General features: G+C 42.1%; 1 protein-coding gene across 2 annotated transcripts in view; it reads right to left on the minus strand.

Moving 5' to 3' along the window:
- The window catches only part of SPIDR (scaffold protein involved in DNA repair), a 244,523-nt gene that overhangs the window by 20,085 nt on the left and 203,118 nt on the right, over positions 1–21,320 (minus strand). For both annotated transcript variants that reach the window (XM_066623674.1, XM_066623673.1), the window contains 4 exons: positions 9,612–9,773; positions 4,652–4,739; positions 1,873–2,019; positions 1,731–1,784 (listed from right to left, as the gene is read on the minus strand). In XM_066623674.1, coding sequence (XP_066479771.1) covers positions 1,731–1,784; positions 1,873–2,019; positions 4,652–4,739; positions 9,612–9,773 — 451 coding nt within the window. The remainder of the gene's footprint in view (positions 1–1,730; positions 1,785–1,872; positions 2,020–4,651; positions 4,740–9,611; positions 9,774–21,320) is intronic.

Genomic DNA, 21,320 nt, shown 5'->3' on the forward strand with positions numbered 1-21,320 from the left:
TAATAAAGAAGAAAAATGATGCCTCCCTATGACTATATTATAAAGCAAGAGTCTCTTGCTCAAATGAGTTAAAATCTTAGTACTAATCTACTAACATACAATGTAATCTATTGAAATGAATTAGGAGTCAAAAGAGGAGCTATGCTGATGAGCTTTATGGGTGTAGCCAAGGTCGGAATGAAACTCACAGCCAGAGCCACAGGACTGTGTCTTCTAAATGGAGCTACAAGAAATCAACAATTCACTCCTATTTACAGAAAAATATAGGTGCTATTAAACTGGATTGAGATTGTAAAACACTCTCTCTCACACACACACCTCTCTGAAAGTGTTTCATGTAACACTAAGCATTTAGTGTTACTAAGTAAAAAGACATACACAGAACTTAAGTCATTCCACTAATGTTAATGCTTGAAATATTTATCTTTCTTTGCCTTATACTACCTCATTGTACCAATTTCATTCTAAACTGAGTCAGTCAGGACATTTGTAGCCGTTCTTCACAGCTAGTTGTACATTGGGGTTTTTAACATATTCATTCCACTGACAAATCCTCTCACCAAGTTTAAAATCCTCACCCTCATGCAAGCCCTATGTTCTCCTTTCACTCACAGAGACAGCAGCTCCATGTCTGCCAATACTGATCCTCCCACCTTCAGTGTACTGTATATTTATCATTACCACACACTTACACTTTCAGCCAAAACTGCAACTGCAGCAGTAGATCCAATATTTTTCCTTCCTTCCACTACCCTGCAAACAGGCCATACCCCATGCAGCAGCACCACATTTTATAGAACTGTGGCCTTGGTGGCCATACCAATTCTGTAATTTTTTGCAACTCTCAGGGTGCAATTCTAAGCGTGCCCTGAGTCAGTGCAAGTCTCTTGCGCTAGCCGGGGAGGGTCGCAAATGTGTCATAAAGAATGTTTGCGCCTCTCTCCAAGGAATCCGTGACGGCGCATGAAGGTGTGCTGACCTGCAGAGGCCAGATTCAGCCTCCATGGTGGTGGCAGATGTGTTTGCGCCGACCTAGCTTGGCCAGCGCAGAGGTCTGGGATGGGCAGCGCAGAGGACAGGGAGGGGGTGTTTTGGGGTGGGAGGAGGGTGCAGAGAGGTGGCACAGATCCGAGTAGACCCACTGGGGCCGCTATGCTCTCCCTGGGGTAAGGGAAAAAGTTTCCCCTTTCCTTGGGCCGAGTTTCTGCCAGCCCCAAACTTGTGCTGGATACAGCACAGACCCTCCAGCCTGCCTGTTCCAGTGTAAGTTGCATTGTCAGGCTTGCAACTCTTAGGCAAAATTTACTCTTTAAAAAGGCTTGCATCTCAGACGCAAGCATTATTCTGACTTTTGCTGAATAGCATCAAAAACAGCTGTTTGTTTTAAGCATTGCAAACATTTGCTCTTACATTTTATACTTTGTTTTGTTATTTAAAACGCTGATAAGTGATAGTGAAGAGACTTGGTTCATCTAATCAATCTGCTGAAGGGAGAGGGACAGATCTCTTCATCTTGGGATATTTCTGATGAAAGGTGATTTTTCTGTCACCAAACCAGAAAAGACAGAATCCAACTTAAGGTCGGAAAACGTCTCTAAAACTGGTGTATGAAAACAGGTCAAGGAAGAGAGAGGCTTCTGTCTACACATATATCCATTTTGAGTACCTAGCTTCACAAGTGCTGGTTTGAAAAGCAAGACCTGAAAACAAACAAGCAACAAAAGGTTTACCTTTAGTCTTTGAAATATAACATATGCCCAAAAGCTGCAACACTGGTCACTCATCTGAAAAAAAGTGACAAATTTTTGATCTCTTAATCAGGTAATCAATACAAGAGCCATAAATCTTACAAAAACAAACAAAAACAATTACCTGAAGAATTTCCTTAAGACTGTGCACAGCTGGAGGAAAATACAAATTTGAAATTTGTTCCACCTCATTTGCTTCTGTGTGTCTTTGTTCAGGATGAGCAGTAAGAATGTAACAGAAACTAGGAGGGGACAGGTTAGTTGTAACGTGCTGAAAATAAAGCAATCAAAAAATCCTTGGTTATTAAAAGCGAACGTTCCACATTATAGTTATTTACTTGCTGGTGTCACGTAACTCTATGCCACCTTCATAAAAACAAATGGAAAGAGCACATATAGGGAAAATTGTAAAGATTTTGAGCCGGACCTGCTTGTCTGTTATAGCCAACCCATCAAAATTCTCCCTCGGGAGAGACCAAAAGCAGGCCTTGGGCTTGTATGCTCCCTTTTCGCTCCTTTCTTTTCCATGAGTGCTTGAACTGGAAGATCCAAGGTTATTTTGGATCACAAGGTCTCCTGTGATCCTAGGAAATTAAATTCTCCTCAGGGAAGAATCAGGGGAGAAAGGCCCAATGATTTCTTCCCTTAGGAGAATCCCAATAGAGACAGCAAGAAGTAACAACTGATAAAACCAATTATGGCAAACTGGACATACATAAGGATTCCTACTTTTCCCCTGAGGGGAAAAGAATCATCAGTCAATTGCATATGTTAGTTCTTTTAAATATATGCACATTTAAATGTGGTAACACAATGCTTAACACTTGTGGTGGGAAGCAAATGAGATCTCATCAGGCACTATTCATGTAACTGAGGCTGTCTGAAAGTGGCAACCCTGGGCCATGCACGGCAGTTGTATTCCCATATCCTGCCTTATGACAAATGTTGTTGGTGTTCCCTCACCACCACTACCCCGCTACTGAAGACTAATTCAAGTTACGCACTTCCCTTCTTTACATGAACATTTAGGCATCTATATTAGAAGCACCAGTTCCTCCTCCAAGTCAGAGGGTTGGCCCTTTTGCAAAATCAGGAATAAAATTTCATTTTTACTTTCTTGTGTGGCTACACCCTTGAAGCTGTATCACAAGGAAACACAGCAAAGCACAGTTAACAATTGCAAATGCTGTTTTTTGTCATGGGAAGACACTGGAAATGGATTCCATTATTTTCATGTCTTTAAATGATTTCTGTGACATTTGAGAATTTTAGCACGTGGGTGCGTTTGACAATAAACAGATGAAGCTGCGTCACTGAGCAGCATGAACAGTGCCAAATTAAATCTTGAGCAGCAAAAGGATAATAGGGAACACGAATATGGGAACATGAAGCACTGTTTCTACCTCCCTCTTGCTCTCCTTCCGCTCATAATGTGACCAAACCTCAAGATGATATATACTATCTGAACAGACTGCAGACCTTTAAATGCTATGAAAATTAGATAATGCTTGAAAGATATTGCTTGACAATCATTAAAAATCATACAGGAATTAGGATTAACAAAAACAGCTGTTTAGCTATTAAAAAAAATTTCCACTTGCAAACATAATGTCAAATCCAAACTGGATTGCTTTCCAATGTTTCTTGCAGATATGCTAGTTTCTGATGACTCAAAGTGAGCCTTATATCACAGCTCCTGCCAGGAAGCAACAATTAAATTAGCTTTAAAGGATTTTAATTTAGATGTGGAAAAATATGCACTATGCAGACACATTTGTGTGAATAAAAATTATGGGTAAGAACAAATATTCCCAGGAATTTGGCAGCACTGATAAATAATTTCTAAGATTGTTTATGACATCTCTAGTTCATAAACAGCTGCTGTAGCATAGTGACAAAGAGCGTGAAGAATGAAGTGGGAAGATCCTGGTGCAAAAATCTTGCCCCAATCTCACTAAATGATCTCTGACAGAATACAGCTCTCTCGGCCTTAGCCCCTTCTCTGCAACCTGGAGTAATTATAAGACTGATCTATTTTTAAGGTCCATTGTAAGGATTACTGAATTCATGTGAAATGCTTTGGTCACTTGAAAAAGACAGGTTTGCTTAACTGTAATGATAGTTCTTTGAGTGGTCATCTGTGCAGACACATGTAGAAGAGTTCAACAGATGCACATGCGCAAAGCTGACCTCAGAAGCTTCCAGAGCTTCACTTAAGAGTTCTACCCATGCTTTTGAGTAAGGGATACTCTGTGCACACAGTGTGTCTCAAGGACCATCCCCAAAATTCAAAATGTAGCATTTGAAGCACAATCCAATAACTGGAGACTACCTAGCTTCCCCTTTCCAGAGAAACGTAAGTCAATTGGGAAAAGAAAAGGTACCCTCACAAAGAATGAATTGTGTAACCCAACTTTAAAGCAACTTAGGGCGCAATCCTAACCTTGTGTTAGGCTAGGCCAGTCTAGAAGGGTCGCAAACGTGTCGTAAAGCATGTTTGCACCTCCTTGAGAGCAAGAGGTGCGCTGGAACACAGAGGCTGCATCTTGACTCTGTGGTGGCTTGCGCCAGGAAGGCTGTGTCAATGAGCTCAGCCAACACAGGGCCCTTAAACACTATTCTTCTTGAATTCACACTGCTTTCCCTGGAATCAGATTCTGGACATGGTGCCATATTTGGTGTGGATGGGATGCGATGCTGATAACGGCACAGGTTTCATAAGCAACAAAGAGTAGAGGACAAATTTCAGAAGACAGCTGAGGCTGTACTAAGGGAAGTAAAACAGGAAGTCAAACTTCCAAGATTACATACAGAAGGTGAGTGCATGCATAACAAATCTTTTTTATAACTAAAAGGCACTTATTTAGGGGAGCAAGTTTATTTTATTTTTAACAGCAGCTTACCATTTCATTCTCTTGACTTTGACCAGGAACTTTTAAAGGCAACCGTGGAGGCCACAAACTGTCTATGAGGCTAAACAGCCCAAGCATTCTATGAAGGGGGCAAAAAAAAAAAGCACAGATGTTGGAATTTAGCTTTACAATTTAGAATACTGTATTAAAAATAATTTAAAATGCAATAATTTGAAACTACATATAATCACAACAGCAAATCTTTGCCATAATTTTTCACTAATAAAAGGACTCAGGGAGTATGTAGAGTGGAAATATATAGAAAGACAAGAACAAAGTTCTGTAACACATTTATGGAGAACAGAAGATTAAGGTAAGTTGTGTTGCAGAGAAGGCAGAGGAGAAATGGAAGGCCAAGCATGATAGAAGAATTTCAAAGCAGCACAATGAACACCAGAGATGACCTCCTCTTGATAAGCTCTTCTTTATTAGGTGAGAATTTCTAGGACTCCACTCAACTCACACCATAACCTGATGTGGTAATACATGGTGGTCATTCCCTACTGGGCCAAGTACTTCATCACCATGCTTTGCAGCAGATTCAGAATGCATTATCAAGTCAGCAAGATACAGCACTGTTGGGATAGTAATGCTTGCGTGCATTCAATTATTTGGCAATACACTACATACTAAATATAGAAACAAGATCAAGGTAGAAGATGGATTTTCCTGGTTTCTAATATGTAGAGTGTGTTTTCAACACAGATGTAAAACCCATATGCTTATTTCAACGTAGTGAGAGCTTCCATTAACACAGCTTTTCTGTTTAGTGAACAATGTTGCCAAAATTGCTACGGATCACTGAACAGTGTTTTTTGTTGTTTTCCAAAGAATGACATACGGGTTAAAAAAAGAGCAAATTCTTATAATTGAGCACACTCCCTTCCATCTTCCTTGTTTAATCGCAACTTCTCTTTTGAGTTGCTGCACAGTATTCTGGTTAAGTTACTGGAGCTCAGGGAAGGTGGGTAGTCATATATGAGCAAGGGCAGAAATATGAAAGGATTCTATGAAACAAAGATATTGTCCCACATATTGTTAATCCATCTGATGCAGTAATGACTGAGTTCAGTTCCAGTCACTCGCCTCCCAAAAACAACAGAGCCAGAAAACATGCACAGAAGAGTAACAATAACAAGCAGAACCTCGAATATCTATCCTACAAGGAAAAGCTAAACAAATATGGGCTCTTCAGCACAGGGTTAGGTCACACTGTTAATTTCTTCCACACTGTGACATACATAGGAATACACTCTCATGGAAATACTCTACCGATACAGAATTGGGTTGTACACCTGGAAAATCAACAATGTATTTATTATGTATATTTCATGGCAAACAACCATGGACAATAATGCTCTAGAACTATAGTCTTCGACTTTTCTAGGCCAAGGACCCATATTTCATTCCAAAACAGCAACATGGGATCAATTTCAAAATTTTTACCATTTATAATCCCATTTTCTTCCTTTGCTCTTCAGGCTGATCCAGTGCCAAGGAGGACACAGGGTGTGTACATTTTAAATAGTTGTATACAAGATAACATTTTAGGACATGCTGTTCTATACAATCAAGATCAAGAAATTCTGTCCTCTTTAACATCTGGTCACTCTGTTCTCTCTCTAGCCCAGTTCAGATGATCCAGTAAACCACAGTTAATTTGACTGAAAACCAGTGAGGACTAAGCAAGGAGCCTGGACATGCCTCCCCCACCCTCCTATTCTTATGTGACTAGCTAGATGCAAATCTTCCTGATTTGTCAAACTTCAGTTTCCCATGTTGACTGAACAGAGAAATGAAAATTTCTTCTTCTTTTTTAGCATTTGACCCAAGTGGTGGTGGGGTCCGCTATTTTGGATTACAGTCACCATTTTCTTTTGGCCGCGAGTTTGGTCCGGCTGTAGGTGGGTAATTTTCACGTCGCCATGCAGCATGTCAAGCCAGAGTTGCTTCAGTCGGCCTTTTGGTTTTTTGTCATTGATCTCCAACTCAATGCCCTTCTGCTGCAGCATATCACTGTTGGTGTGCAGAACGCAACCGTAACATTGAAGCTGGGCTTCTCTCAACTCAACGGCAATTGGAGTGATGCCATATCGCTGCTGGATGCCATCATTGCAGACATGGACAAAACAAGTGATACCACTGATCCAACGCAGCATCTTTCTCTCCATGACAACGAGGCCGCATTTGGTTTCTCTTGTCACCAGCCAGCATTCAGCTCTGTAGAGTGTGACCGGCCAGATGACCGTCCGGCAGATCTTCGACTTGAGATGGTTGCTGATCTTGTTGTAAAGGGCACCGGTCATTGTATGCCACTTTGTCCAGGCTGTGTTTACTTGTGCAGTGGTCTCATGACTCAAGCTGCCATCAGCCGCAATTGTTGAGCTGAGGTATCAGAATGTCTCGGCACGTGGCAGGTCGATGCTGTTTACAGAGATTGTCCCAAGCTCATCGGGACATGTACTCCATCTTCTTGACGCTGTCATGTACTATCATATTTTCCATCTTCTTGACGTTGAGGCGGAGACCAAACAATGCAAGACGGTCACTCCAAGCTTGCACTTGCTACTGGAGGTCCACCTGGTTGTTGGATGCAAGAAGAACATAATCTGCAGAGAAGTGTCCATGGAGCTGGTTTTTGCAGATCATGGGTGATGATATCCATCACTGTGATGAACAGCAGCGGAAAGAGTGCCGAGCTTTAGTGGATGCTCCACCAAGGCACTTAAATTACAATTTAAGCAATCCAAACAATTTAAGATATCAAACCAGAATCAAACTGTGGTTTGATATTCTTGCTTGTTGGGATCACTTAAGACATAATTTCCCAGCCCAGACATCACTTATGGAAAATTGTAGCTTGACTAATCAGGAAGCCTTGCATTTAGCTAGGCGTGTGAGGGAGGGAGAGCGTTTGCAGTCTCATGACTCCTTCCTTGACCATTCACAATTCAGTAAACTATAGACAGTGGTTCTCAAAATTCTTAGCACCGGGACCCACTTTAAAGAATGACAGTCTGTTGGGACACGCCGGAAGTGATTTCATTAGCCTGGAAGTGATGTCATGGTTAGAAGTGACATCATCAAGCAAGAAAATTTTTAACACCCCCATATGACAAAAATCAAAACCAATCAATCAATCAAGTAAATTAAAAGTTTACAAAAAGTTTAAAAATTATTTAAAATAAAGAAGAATTCTCCTATCTCACGTAGTTGCTGATCTGTTTAAAAAAAATTCCCCAAACATCCCAAAGGCTGCAATCCTATCCATACTTAACCAGGAGTAAGCCCCATTGACTATCATTGTTAAAAGTACATACATAATAGCCTGTTAAAAGTACAGATCTGTGACATTTCCCCAAATGCAGTCACATACCATGGTACCATCAAGTCTAACCTATTAAAAATAAAATGCACATTGAAATGAAGGGGGACCCATCTGAAACTGGCTTATGATCCAGTTTGAGAAACACTGAACAATAAGATTATTGCACCTCTCTCCTCTTTAACAATAAATAACACAAAGAAACAAAATAGTGGTGATGCCAGTGGTGAGATTCACTTGAAGCAGTGGTTGAAGCCACTATCCCACCCACCGCCCCCAACCCAGAAGTAATTGCAGTAACATCATCGTCACTGCAATTACCACTGGCACACTTCCTCCTCCATTCCCCCTTTGAAAAGGGGGAGGAAGGACGCAGCCCAGGCTCTGAAGGAGCTATTTGTGCCACTTCTAATGGTGCAGAAGGCTACAACAGAGCTTTTTTGCACCGCTGGAAGGCACCCAAGAGGCAAGTGACACCTGTCTCCTGGGCGCCTTTCAGCGACATGAAAAAGTTCTGAAGGAGCCTTCCATGCTGCTAGAAGCGGAGTGAATGGTTCCAGAGCTTGAAACCATGCACACCCCCTCTGAAATTAGAAGAGACACATGCTGCTTTCTACAGGATGGGCTCCTCTGCTGTTAAAGAAAGGGGAGGAGCCTCCCTCCTCTCCTCCCCTTTCTTTAATGGGGAGGAGGACGGCCCTCAGAGGCGGTCAGGAACCGCAACTAAAGTGGTCGCGGCCACTCTAGGCGCAGTTCATCACTGACGAGGGCTGCTATCCTCTCTTCCCCTTTAAAGAAAGGGGTGGTGAGGAGGGTAGCCCTCAGATTAGCTTGGAACAGCGTCAACACATTAGCTCGTCCTGCAGCCATTGTCCATGCATTTCCCGACTGCTTAAAAAGCTGGTGGCGGGGTGCAGGTCACAGTGCCGCCCCTCAGGGAACTTAAATTCCTGGCGCCCAAGGCATTTGCACCCCTTGCCCCCCCCCCGGAATCCACCACTGACTTGAGGATCCCACTCCACCAGCTAATGATGCATGCTTCAGAACATTTCCCTCCTCCTTCCATAAAGCATAAAGGGGGCATAAGCATATGCTTTATGCAAAGCATAAAGGGGGCAGAAAGCACTAAATGGTTCTAGAAAGTTTATCATTATTTATATGTAAGCAACAAACTTACTTGAAAATAGGAAAATTGGCACATTATACTGGCACCTTTTTCACTGTCTTAAACCAGTATGATTTTCCAGACATTTTTATGAGAAGCAAAACTATTTGAATGTAATTTTGTTAATAGTTCTGAGCAATGTCCTCTACCCTATCACATCAAACCACTTCAGCAAAGCAAACCAAAGTGTCACCTGTGCTCAAAATAACATAGATCAGTGAATCTAAAATGATAGTGGCCAATCTTTCTGGCAAGAGTGTGACAAGTCAAGTCCAAAGTGCTAGAGATGGAGTCATGCACACAAGTTCCTTGGAGTGGTCTTACTTCTAATTCCTATCCATGGTCCTTATCCATGAGGGCCCCAAATCCCCATTGTCAGTGCCATTAGGGGTAGTCACACTGCAAGCTGGTCACTCATGACCCACATGAAATGAAATAAAATAAAAAGGTTGTGTTCTTACCTCCCTCTGGTGACTCTCTGCAAAATTTTTATTCCAGATAAATGACAACATTTTCCTTCCCATGTTTTGCTATGCTCTTTGATCTGCTCTGGAGAAGAAAACAGTTCCTGAAACTGTACCTCGCTGAATATTCCATAGATATCCTGAACAAGGACACACAATCTGCAAAAGATTATGTAAATTTTAATTCCATTAGGAGCACATACACAAGAGTTCTCAAACACTTCCAAATTAAACATTTCTTCATTGGATAAAAGCCCTGCAATTTCTTTAAGGTCTTTTACATTCTGATACTTTTGATTGAATCTTAATGTTCACAGCTGGTAATAAAACATGTTTTAATGTGGGTATGCACATCCAAAGGATCCCGTTAAAAGATGCTCTAGCAGGGCTGGAGGAAACCCCTGTCTGAAACCTCTGAGAGCCAGTGCCCATTAGAGCAGATAGAAAATACTGTGCTACAATCAATACTTGCCAAGAGAGGTGCTAGATTCTTCCTCACTGGACCTCTTCAGGCAGTGGCTCAACAGGCACCTGTTGGAGATGTTCTAGGATTCCATGCGATAGATAAGACTAGATGACCTTGTGGGTCCCTTCCATGATTCTAAGGACCAATGAGCTAACTTCATAAGTTTCAGATGCTCCTATATAAATAGGTAGGAATTTCATATCCTGAGTTGCAGTACACATCTTCAGCAGTAGGTCCCTAGTATAACATACAGTTTTAAAAACCTGACCTAAAGCAGTGATTCCCAGCATTATTTATTGTGATTTGTAGTTATGCACAAAGATGATTTCCAACACTACTTCCCTACTGTACTGCAACTTCATTCCCATGTCCTGCTAAGATTTTAAAAAGACTTTGTTGCACAGGGTCTAGTCTGTTGTGCTGTGTAACAACCAAATGGGACTGCTGGAGGGTCACCTGGGATCCCTTTCAGTTTGGCTTCAGGACAGGCTTTGGGACAGATATAGTATTGGTCACCTTGGTGGATGACCTACACCAAGGGCTGGGTGGATGAAGTGCATCCCTGCTGGTCCTTCTGGACTTTCAGCAGCTTTGGATACCATTGACCATGGTGTCCTTCTGGGACGGTTGGTTGAGCTGGAGATTGGGGGCACCATTTTGCAGTGGTTCTGCTCCTTCCTGGCCAACAGATGCCAGATGGTGGTACTGGGGGAACATCTGGAGTTGGGTACCATCAGTATGCTAATGACATTCAGTTCTTTTTCTCCTTCCCACCCGATACCAGGGTGGCTGTTGTGGCCCAAGCATGCTGTGAAGGCAGTTGGAAACTGGACGAGGGATTACAAGCTGAAATTAAACCAGGACAAGACAGAGGTCCTTGTAGTACAGAAATCCACAATGCGGGTGCTAAACTATTGCCTGTTGCATGCCCCGCCCCCCAAAGAGCAGTTTCACAGCTTGGGGTTATCCTGAATTCACACAGTTGTTCTTGGATGCCCAGGTGTTGTTCACACAGTTCACACAGATCACACAGTTGATCTTGGATGCCAGGAGTGCCCTTGCCCAGCTGCAGTTGGCATGCCAGCTGCGGCCATACCTACCTCAATTGGATCTGACCATGGTGGTCCATGCCATGGTGACATCAAGATTAGATTACTGTAACATGCTGTATGTGGGGCTGCCCTTGAAGATAATCCACAAGTTGCAGCTAGTGCAGAATGCAGCAGCTCAAGTGGTTGAATGAATATGTGGAGAGAAGCCACTGCGATGTATGGATGACGCCAAACTCCTATTTTCTACTACTCACTGGAGTCAGCTGAGGCAGAGGAAGCAGCTGCGGACCTCCGCAGTCCCGCACCTGGGGCAAAGCTCCACGATGGCACCCCCTGCAGGCTATCGCCGTCCCCCTCAGGCAGAAATTCGCCTCCCCTACTTACCAAAGGCTCACAGAGCCTCACTCAACCTCCTCCCATGCTAGGGAAACCTCTGTGAGGTTCCCTGGCACTATAAACTGTGCTTCTGGCAAACCAGAAGCACAGTTTCCACCCCTATCAGGAGCCTCAGAGAAGCTTCTGCGGGGCCCTAGAGACTGGCGCTCAGGGCATTTGCCCCAGGTCAGCCTATGGCAGGCACGCAACTGAGAGGAAGCATTGAACAGGAACCCAAGGTCAGTAATGGACTGGATAAGGACAAATAAATTGAGACTCCCAGGATGGTGGTGTTCAACCTGTTCTGGATGGGACTGCACAACCTCTGAGGTGTACAGTTTGGAGGCTACTCTTAGATCCAGTCCGCACTCTAGATGTCTAGGTGGCATCCATTTCACAAAGCGCCACTTCGACCAAGTGAAATTGATGCACTAATTGCAGCACCTTCTGAATAAAGATAACATGGCCACTGTTATTCATGTCCTGGTAATATCTGCTTGGCCACTGTGTGAAACACGATGCAGGGCTGCACAGGCCCTTGGTTTGATGCAGAAGGGCTCTTCTTAGGTTTTTATTCACAGCAATACTTCCTATATGCAGCTGCATTTGAAGACTATTCAGAAATATGTTTTGCTGTAAAATACACAGGTAGACCATGAATCAGTGGTGTGGTGGTGCATGTTAAAATGCAGGAGCTTGTCATATCTCTCTCTCTCACACGCACACACACAAACAGCCATATCTCATTAAGACTATAACAAAAATTAAAAATCAACTTTAAATTTTTCATCGCAAAGCTTTCTTCTGCCACATATTTCTATTTTGAAACACTGTATCTTCATTTAAAGGTCTAATTTTATTCCAAACTTTTGGCATATATTGCAATATTTCAACACAAATGTAAAAAAAAAATGAAAAAATGGAATTAAACTATATTTCAAATGAATATAAAAGATACATTAGAGCACGGGTGTCAAACTTGTTTCATACTGAGGGCTGGATAGCATTCTTGATGCCTGCAGAGGGTTGGATGTTGTTAGGCAGGGAGTGACGTCATTTAAACAGGTCATAACCAAAAAAAAGCAATTTTCTCACTTAGGAAATAATTAGCTGCAAATGACAGAAGATAAAACATGCAAATCTTGATCATATTTCAATATACTGGAGAGCCCAGTTTTCATGTGGGCTGCCCTTTGAGCAGTAACACCTCAACCCTGCTCAATAGCTGAAAGTCTGAGGGCCAAATAAAAATCTTCTGTGAGCCGCATCCGGTCCCTGGGTCTTATGTTTGACACCCCTGCGTTAGAGGGTTAGCGACTACATATTTACTCAGAAGTTCCAGTGTGTTCAATAGGACACAAATTTGTGTATGATGTAGTTTTATTATAACATCAGTTACATAATGTCTCTCAAGTTTTCCCTTGGGAAAGAGAATAGCTTAGACATTAACTTAATTCCCCCAGGCAAATTTCTCAGGTTGCCTCCTGGTGAGCCTGATGAATCTATCCGGCTTGCAGAAGAAAATCAGAATGAAGAAGGGTTAGGGAAGGTCACAATCATACACTTTCCTAAGGAGAGTCCAATTTTATGTTCTTGTATTTTTTTCTGAAATCTATCCTATAACTTCTTTGAAATTGAAGAAGTGGGATAGAAATACTTTAAACAAATGTACTAAGTGCACTTGCAGTTTTTGTGCGTGTGTTTGTTGTGATAACCTAGGAGATGTTGAAACCCTCATATATCATACTTTATTAGTTTGCTGTTAATATTACCTACCTCTCTCATATCAACTGAACATTCCCACATAATGAAGCAATCATGCCTGGACCCAGTTCCAGCTGAGAACTCCTCTGCCTTAGCAAGCAACAACTATCCTGTGGTCAAAAGTGGGAGGAGGCTACATCCAGCAGCTATCCAGTCTGCCTCTAATACAGTTTCACACTGTCTTTGCAGCCAGCTGTAACTCTACTGCCGTTACTGCCATATTACAAGGAGAGAGATGAAACTGGCAAGAGCCTTCATTTTGCTAACCCAGCTCTGTCACATATATCCCCATTTTACAGTCACACCTAGAGGTGACCTTCAGGCAGCTACCAAAGAACAAGTAGACCAGCACATTTTTTGTAAACAGGCAGGGTAGAAATCAGGAATGGGCAAGTCAGGAGCGGTTTGACTCGAGTCACGAGTCTCCATCCCCACGACTCAACAACAAGTCATAATGGGAGCACTTTCCAAGTTGCCTGGAGCATTTTTGTGACTTCAAAAGACTCAAGTTGTTCACTTTAAAAAGCCTGCCTTGAAGAAAATAAAACAGGGCTGCTAGGGTGTGTGTGTGAACTCTTTCTAAACACTCCCCTGCTGTCCCCATCTATCTGTAAACAAGGGAGGGGCTGGGATGGACTGCACGAGATCAGGGACAAAAGCGGCAAGTGGGAGGAAGTTCATACACAGCAGCTGCAAGGCTTACCAGGACAACCCAATCCTTTGCAGGTCTACTCAGAAGTAGTCCCATTTGCACAAGTCATTCAATGAGGTTTCCTCCCAAATAACAATGGAGCCATGAGGAGCCATGCACTGGAAAGTGGGATAGCTACGAACTGCCTCCACTTCCCTGCCTCCTCCTCCCTGGGATTCTGCAGCAACTACCTCCTTCTGCCCTACCTCATCCAAAGAAAAAAACCTGACCATCCCATCCTTCTTTCAATAACCATCCGTTCCTTTAGAGATGAGTAAGAGCCTGCTCCCACCCTCCTACCCAATGCAAAAGCAAAACATTAACCTTTCCCTGCCTCCTGGTTGGAACTTCCTGCTGCTTGCCTGGTCTGAATGATGGTTCCACGAGGTCTTTCATGCCACAATGAAAAGTAAACAAGCACACCCAGAAACAGACAGATTCCATTGCACATGTGTGAGGAATCAGTGCCAAGTCAAGCGGCCTCAGACTCGAGTCAATGCCCGAGTCATCGGCACAAATAGTCTCCACAAGTCAACAAAAAATGCTGATTTTCACAACTTGGACTCGGGCCACCTGACTCGAGTTCCCATCCCTGGTAGAAATTTAAACAAATAAAAACAGTAAAATTATGGTTAGAGTCAATTAATTAGTGGCAAGAAAACAGCCTTCAGGGAAATGACAGCTGACTTCAAGATTAACATCAGTACAGGATAAAACTGATTTTCCCTACACTTAATGCTACACACATATGTGCAGATGACCAAAGACTAAAAGAAACAATTCAGTATGTGGTTGCTGCTAGAAATGACATATAGATAGGCGTGTGAGAACAGATGAATGACAAACTCACACATGATTCACTGGGAAGAGCACAGAGGCAGAGTGCGATAAGGAATGAAACCGAGATAAAGTGGTTTTATTTTCCTCCACCTAAAAGCAATTACTCTGGCCTAATTCTCCCCGAGGGGCTAAACCTGTGTCTAGAATGTAACACTGCAGATGGGGGAAACATGTCATACAAAATGTCTTTGCACACAGAAAGCTGGCAGTCAAAGAAAAGGCTAGGCTAGATCCCTTCTCCCAACTCCTAGTTTATAATATGAATTTTTTTTTTTTTTGTACAAAGGGACATTCAAATAAGTGAACCCCCCAACCAGACTAAAGCTGTACTGACCAGACACAGATTTAACAACTTAATTGAGGACTAGGCCACAGTAGTTCTCATTTCAAAGCTTGGGAATATTCTGTTAATTTCCTAAAAAGAGCTGGAGGCAGGGGAGAGGGAAGGCGAGGCAAATTACTCTGCATTATTTCTATGACTGTGGTAGTAATGCCCAGATTTATTCATTTCCCAGTGGATATTTAGAAATGGTTATGGTATTATGCCATCATGCCCCCTCCTAGTTAGTCATCCTTCTTGGGAAAGGTGGAAAATAGATTTCCATTTATTAGTTGTATATATAAACCCCATACATGGTTGGAGGCTACAGTCTCCTTTTATGTCTTTTCATCTTCCCTCCCCCAAGGGAAAAAAAGCATTCCACAAGACAGACAGGTGTAGACTAAAAAGAAACGGCCTAACAGTGTCATCTCAGAGAGGAAGAAGACATTAATGCAAGAGGAATATAGGAAGTAGAACAAGATGATTGCCATTCCTCTTACCACATTGTGCAGAAAGGAACAGCAAAACCAAGAAGTACTTTGGGCCAGTTACTATCTCTCAGCCTCACTTACCTCACAGGGTTGTTGCAAGGACAAAAGGAGGGAAGGAACCATGTATACCACCCTGAAGTGCTTGGAGGAAGGAAGTACTAAAAAAATGTGAAAAAGTTATGTTCTATAAAGGAAAAACAACTTATCAGACTTTTGTTTGCTTGGTTTATTCATTGGAAGAAAGAAGGAAAAAAGGTAGAATAAGTAGTCTATCTGGCTTGCTCTCAGTAGTATTGCTGATTAGGCTGGCTCCCTGGGGAGAATGCACTTCATGCATTCTGGTGTGAGCACTTCATGCAGGGATCAATGCATGGGGAGGTACACACATATACAGGGCCTCCCTACTCTATTCTCCGGATCAAAACACACACACACACACACACACACACACACACACACACAGAGAGAGAGAGAGAGAGAGAGAGAGAGAGAGAGAGAGAGAGAGATCTAATGTAATGGCTTGTCTGGTCAAGTCTGAGGTGGAGCACCTTAACTTCTGCTAGTGTGGCTTTGAATCAAACAGCTACCTTTGAGACTCCACCCAAACTGGGTTTAACTTATCTGAACCTCTGAAATGCAAACAAAAGCCCTCCACCCATTCTGCATACTATCTCTAATGCTATCTGAAACAAGAAGACAGTTGTGTAGACACAAAAGGATGCAAAACCAGCCCATTTTGTCCTGTAAAAGCAAGGGGTTTCTTGTGAAAAAGAACATCATATTCATGGGTCTCTAAAGTGCTTCATTTCTCCTTCAGAGTAAGCCACCCAATCCTACAATATTCTGCCAACCCATGGCGAATGCTGGCTGTTGCGCGCTACTTCAATATTGGAGCATATTGTCATTTGGCAGCGATGAAGAGATCAGGAAAATAAACAGCAGCAATTAGTGTTTGGGTAGCATTCACAAAAATTAAAACAAACCCTAGAATGAATCCATTATGCAAGCTCTCACATCTACACAGAAGTGACGTTCTCTGCGATTAGCACAAATATAACTCTTCTCCATTTCCAGTGGCGCCGGCAGAAAAAAATCTTTTGAGGGAAGAGAAAAGATTGTGAAGGAGCAGGTTTTATCTCATGTTAGAATCTTCCCAGAGACAGCTTCTACACTAGTTGCTTTCTCTGGTATCAACTCCATTTGCTCACTCATTTCAGAGAATTCAGATGTTGCTGCTCCCAAAACATTACATTCCCACATTTTCACCATTTTCTCCCTCCTGCCCCAAGTACGGTGATGTCTTTCAGCTTCAAGCAGGATTACGGAATAATCCCTGTATGGATAGATTGGCATAGCGCAATTGTTTTGCCTTCTGTGGGTTGTTCCATGACGTAGGTAACAATCTGATTGGTGGTGAGACTCTTTCCACACCTTTCTGATTTCATGTTGCCTGCATGCATCTCCATTTCATACACCTCCGTGTTGCCTTTCGTGCACCTCCACCTTTCATACAACACAATGTGGCTTGGCATCAACCTTTGCTTTTTAAAATTCCTGTTTGTGTTTTGGTTTCTTTGCAATGGAGCAGCTCTTTCTTGGACTGTGTTAATGTCTAAATGCACACATATAACAAGCTTCTTGCTGTGCTCAACAGCTGCAGTTTTATGTCACCTTTAAAAAGGAATGGCTACAAAAAAATGGCTGTATACACCATTCAAAAAGGCATGTGTGTAGCACAGCTGACATAATGTATGTTTGAATAAAGTTCTCAGGCTGTGATCCTGTATGATGTATTTCTATATAAAGGCAGGCCCCTGTATCCACGCATCTAGTATCTGTGGATTCAGTTATCCACAGATTGGGAGGGCTGCACACCCCCTGCACACCCTATGAGCTTGTATGCTTATAGTGACCTTTAAAAGGAAAAACATCTTCACAGCGGTAAGGATCTAAAAATGTTAATAGGTGCATGGAGATCAGGTCCCCCATATCCACGGTTCCCATATCTGTGGGGGGACCTGGAACAGATGCCATGGGTACAGGGGGACTCTCTCTCCCTCTCTCTCTCTCTCTCTCTCTCTCTGTGTGAAGCTGAATCATACAGAGGCATTTTGTGTATATCTTTATGGGCAATAAAAGGGGGATGAGGTTATTTACAATTACAGTATCTTGCTTATTTAGCATAATTAATAATTGTTGATATATTTTTCATATTGTTTATACTACTGCTTATACTTTAGCTGCATTTTCTGGGTCTGAATTATTACTACTACTAAAATCAGAGATACAAAAAAACTTCAACACTCTAAAAAGTAGTTGAGGCTACTGCTGTACAGTAAGGTGTGGGATGTGCCCCACCAATACTGTGTCAGAGTGGACAGGAGGCAGCAATATATTAACAAGAAAAAAAAAGCTGAATGTGTTTAATCACAGTTGCAATTCCATTTTCAGCTGAATATAATAGAGCAGTAGTTCCCAAACTTTTTCAATTGGTAGCTTCCTTAACCTCCTGGGCCACTGGCTGTGGCTCCACATTTGTGCTACAATCTTATACATCAGTGGTTCTCACACATTTAGCACCGGGACCCACACTTTAGAATGAAAATCTAAGTAACACCGGAAGTGACATCAAACAGGACAATTTTTAACAATCCTAGGCTGCAATCCTACCCACACTTACCCAGGAGTAAGTCCCATTGACTATCATTGTTAAAAGAATATACATAGCAGCTTGTTAAAAGTACAGGTCTGTAACATTCCCCCAAATGCAGTCACATACCATGGTAGAATGAAGTCTAACATATTAAAAATAAAATATTGAAATGAATGGGGACCCACCTGAAATTTGCTTGCAACTCACCTAGTGAGTCCCGACCCACACTTTGAGAAACACTGCTATACTTTGTATAGGACAGTGGGATTTTCGTGAAGATTCCAGCATTCCCCTGGCTAGTTTCCATGGCTCCCCAGGGAACCACAGTTCACAATTGGGAACTACTGCAGTACAGCATTAATTGTGTAGCACAAAGGGACTCTATTATCACAACACCCAAAAATATCTCTTTATTTTACAGTAACACCCCAATCCTAAACACATGCATTTGAAAATAGTATGTCCTGTTATTTTAAAGGAATTTACATTCAAGCGGTACGCTTAAAACTGCAGGCCTTCACTTAGTTAGAAAAGATTGTTTAACTTTAGTTTAGTTGTAATCTCGAAGAGATGCTAAATGTTTACTTTTTCTGACTAGTGAACAGAAGCAGGCCTCTTGCAGAAGTAGGTCTTGTGATATATGATTAGGTATGCCATATTTCGTCTGATAAAGCTCCTGTGCCATTAGCACACTGTACAGCAGGTTCAAAATTTAATGTCTGGCATAGACACAGTAACTGTCACTCCAAAGATCCAGTAGCATAGCTAAGAGGGTGCAGTGGGTAGCAACTTTACCAGGCAACAAGCTGCGGGGGGGGGGGGGCAACAAGCTGAGCTTGACACTAGTGGCCAAAATTGTGAAAACCTTGATATATGCAAATAATACCATCATGTTATATAAGAACATAAGAACAGCCCCACTGGATCAGGCCATAGGCCCATCTAGTTCAGCTTCCTGTATCTCACAGCGGCCCACCAAATGCCCCAGGGAGCACACCAGATAACAAGAGACCTGCTTGTCTCTTGTTATCCCTATATATCATTGGAAAGGTAATTTAATGGTGAATGCAATGAAACAAGCCACATTGGAGTATCTGCATTCTGTCAAAAGAAATGGCCAATTAACCTGAAACATTTTAATTGTGAAAGCCTTGGTAAGTACAAATAATACCATCATGTTATATATCACTGGAAAGGTAATTTAAAGCTGAATGCAATGAAACAAACCACATTGGAATATCTGTATTCTATCAAATGGTATGGCCAATTAACTAGAAAACTTTGTATTCATTTACTTAATAAATTAAATTTGACTTTGTCATTGGGGGGTGCTACAAAATCTTGTTTCACCCCAGGTAGCAGATGTCTTAGCTACACCACTACAAATATAATGATTCTCATAATCAGAAACCCAGATTTGCACTACACATCTTTTTGCTAAGAGAGGTAGTGGAGTGGGATGATAATTTAGCCTGGAGATTTTTATCCTCCCTTTCAGCCTCCAAAGAGGCCCAGCAAGGCGGCTCACATTAAAAGCCTATAAACATAAAATCAACTCTTTTTTTCCCTTCCTCAAAGGCAGTTGATATACAGGGTCACTGTGAGGGGGAAGGGAAACATATAGTCTCTTTTCCGCTCCTCTTCAGTTGGTGTCCCATGGCCACTGTGGAAACACTTCTTTTCCTTTGAAATCATCCAGTATCTTACCTATAGGAAAAAAAAGAAGTTTCTCTTGCCAATGGACTATGTTGAATGCATTTTTATTTCTCTCTTTCTCTTCTGACTCCCTCTACACACTCTAAATTGATCATAATTCACAAATCAACAGAACTGGATCACTTTCCACAACTGCAACCCAATTTCTCCCTCAGAAAATTAAGAATTCCTGAGCAACTCCACTAACATACTGCTCATTCCAAACTTGACACTGTTTATCCTCTCAATAATCCTATGAATCAAGTCATAAGCATTCTTTTTTTGCAGACAGGAAGACAAAGGCTGAAGCACAGTGACCTGTTCAACAGTGAACACTGAGTCCACTCAGCTGTGTTTAAAGGTTCCTTAGGTTCCAATTCAAGTGTACCTCTGAACATGTGCAGAGTACCTCTGAGTAATTGGCAGTCCAACCAAACCTCCATACTCAGAAAGTCTTTCTGAACAAACTTCTTTCTGAAGTTCCAAGACACCTGAACAGGATAAAAATCTAGAGAGGAACAAGAAAAAATAGTAATAAAAGGAAAGGAAGGAAAATAGGAAAGAGTAAAGAAAAAGGAAAGTTTATGAAGTGGGGAAGGAGTGACAGGCAGGGGCAGACGGAACGAGACAAAGATACGGAAAGCAAAGACAGGTGAAGCTCAAGCCTTAATTAGGTCAGATCTTATCATAGCTTAGCCTCAGAACCTGTTTCTAATTCCACAAATCTGAAACTTGATAAATGATTATATTAGTAACTGACCTAGAGCACATACAAAGTGTTTTTCCCTTCCTATGGTACTAAACAAGCAGCTAACTAGCACACACTGCATGCAACTATAAAGGTTTTAGGTGATTTTCAGGCAGACCTGATGTCTTTGAGCTGTAAGTGGCAAAATACTGTATGGAGAAAGCAAAAGTAAACAATATTGTGCTGTTAAGGTAGGTAATCATCATTAGTCCTGAAACTCCACATGCACTGTACCACTAAAATAAACTCAAACTGGATTGCTCAGAAGTTGTGGGAAGCTGTGGATGCTGTCCAATCAGAAACCAACAATAAAAATCACATTTCTCCCAGATCCTCTTAACAGAACTTACAAAATTAGGCTGGAGGCACAGATCACTTAGAAGCCAGCAGATATAGGAAGTGTACTTTTGAGAGGACAGATGCAACCAGGCCTCACAGGGATTTGCCAGGAGGCAAGGCAGGTTATGTTTTCCTTCCTTTCCTCTGTACCCATTTTACAGGTGGGGAAAAAAGTGGCAGGAAGTTGTGATATGCAGCCATTGTCATACTAAAAGAGCAGGCATACAACCCCTCCCATATTGAAGTAAATATGTGGGGGAGAAGACAGGA

The sequence above is a fragment of the Tiliqua scincoides genome, chromosome 4 (assembly GCF_035046505.1).
Source record: "Tiliqua scincoides isolate rTilSci1 chromosome 4, rTilSci1.hap2, whole genome shotgun sequence".
Classification (NCBI taxonomy): Eukaryota; Metazoa; Chordata; class Lepidosauria; order Squamata; family Scincidae; genus Tiliqua; species Tiliqua scincoides.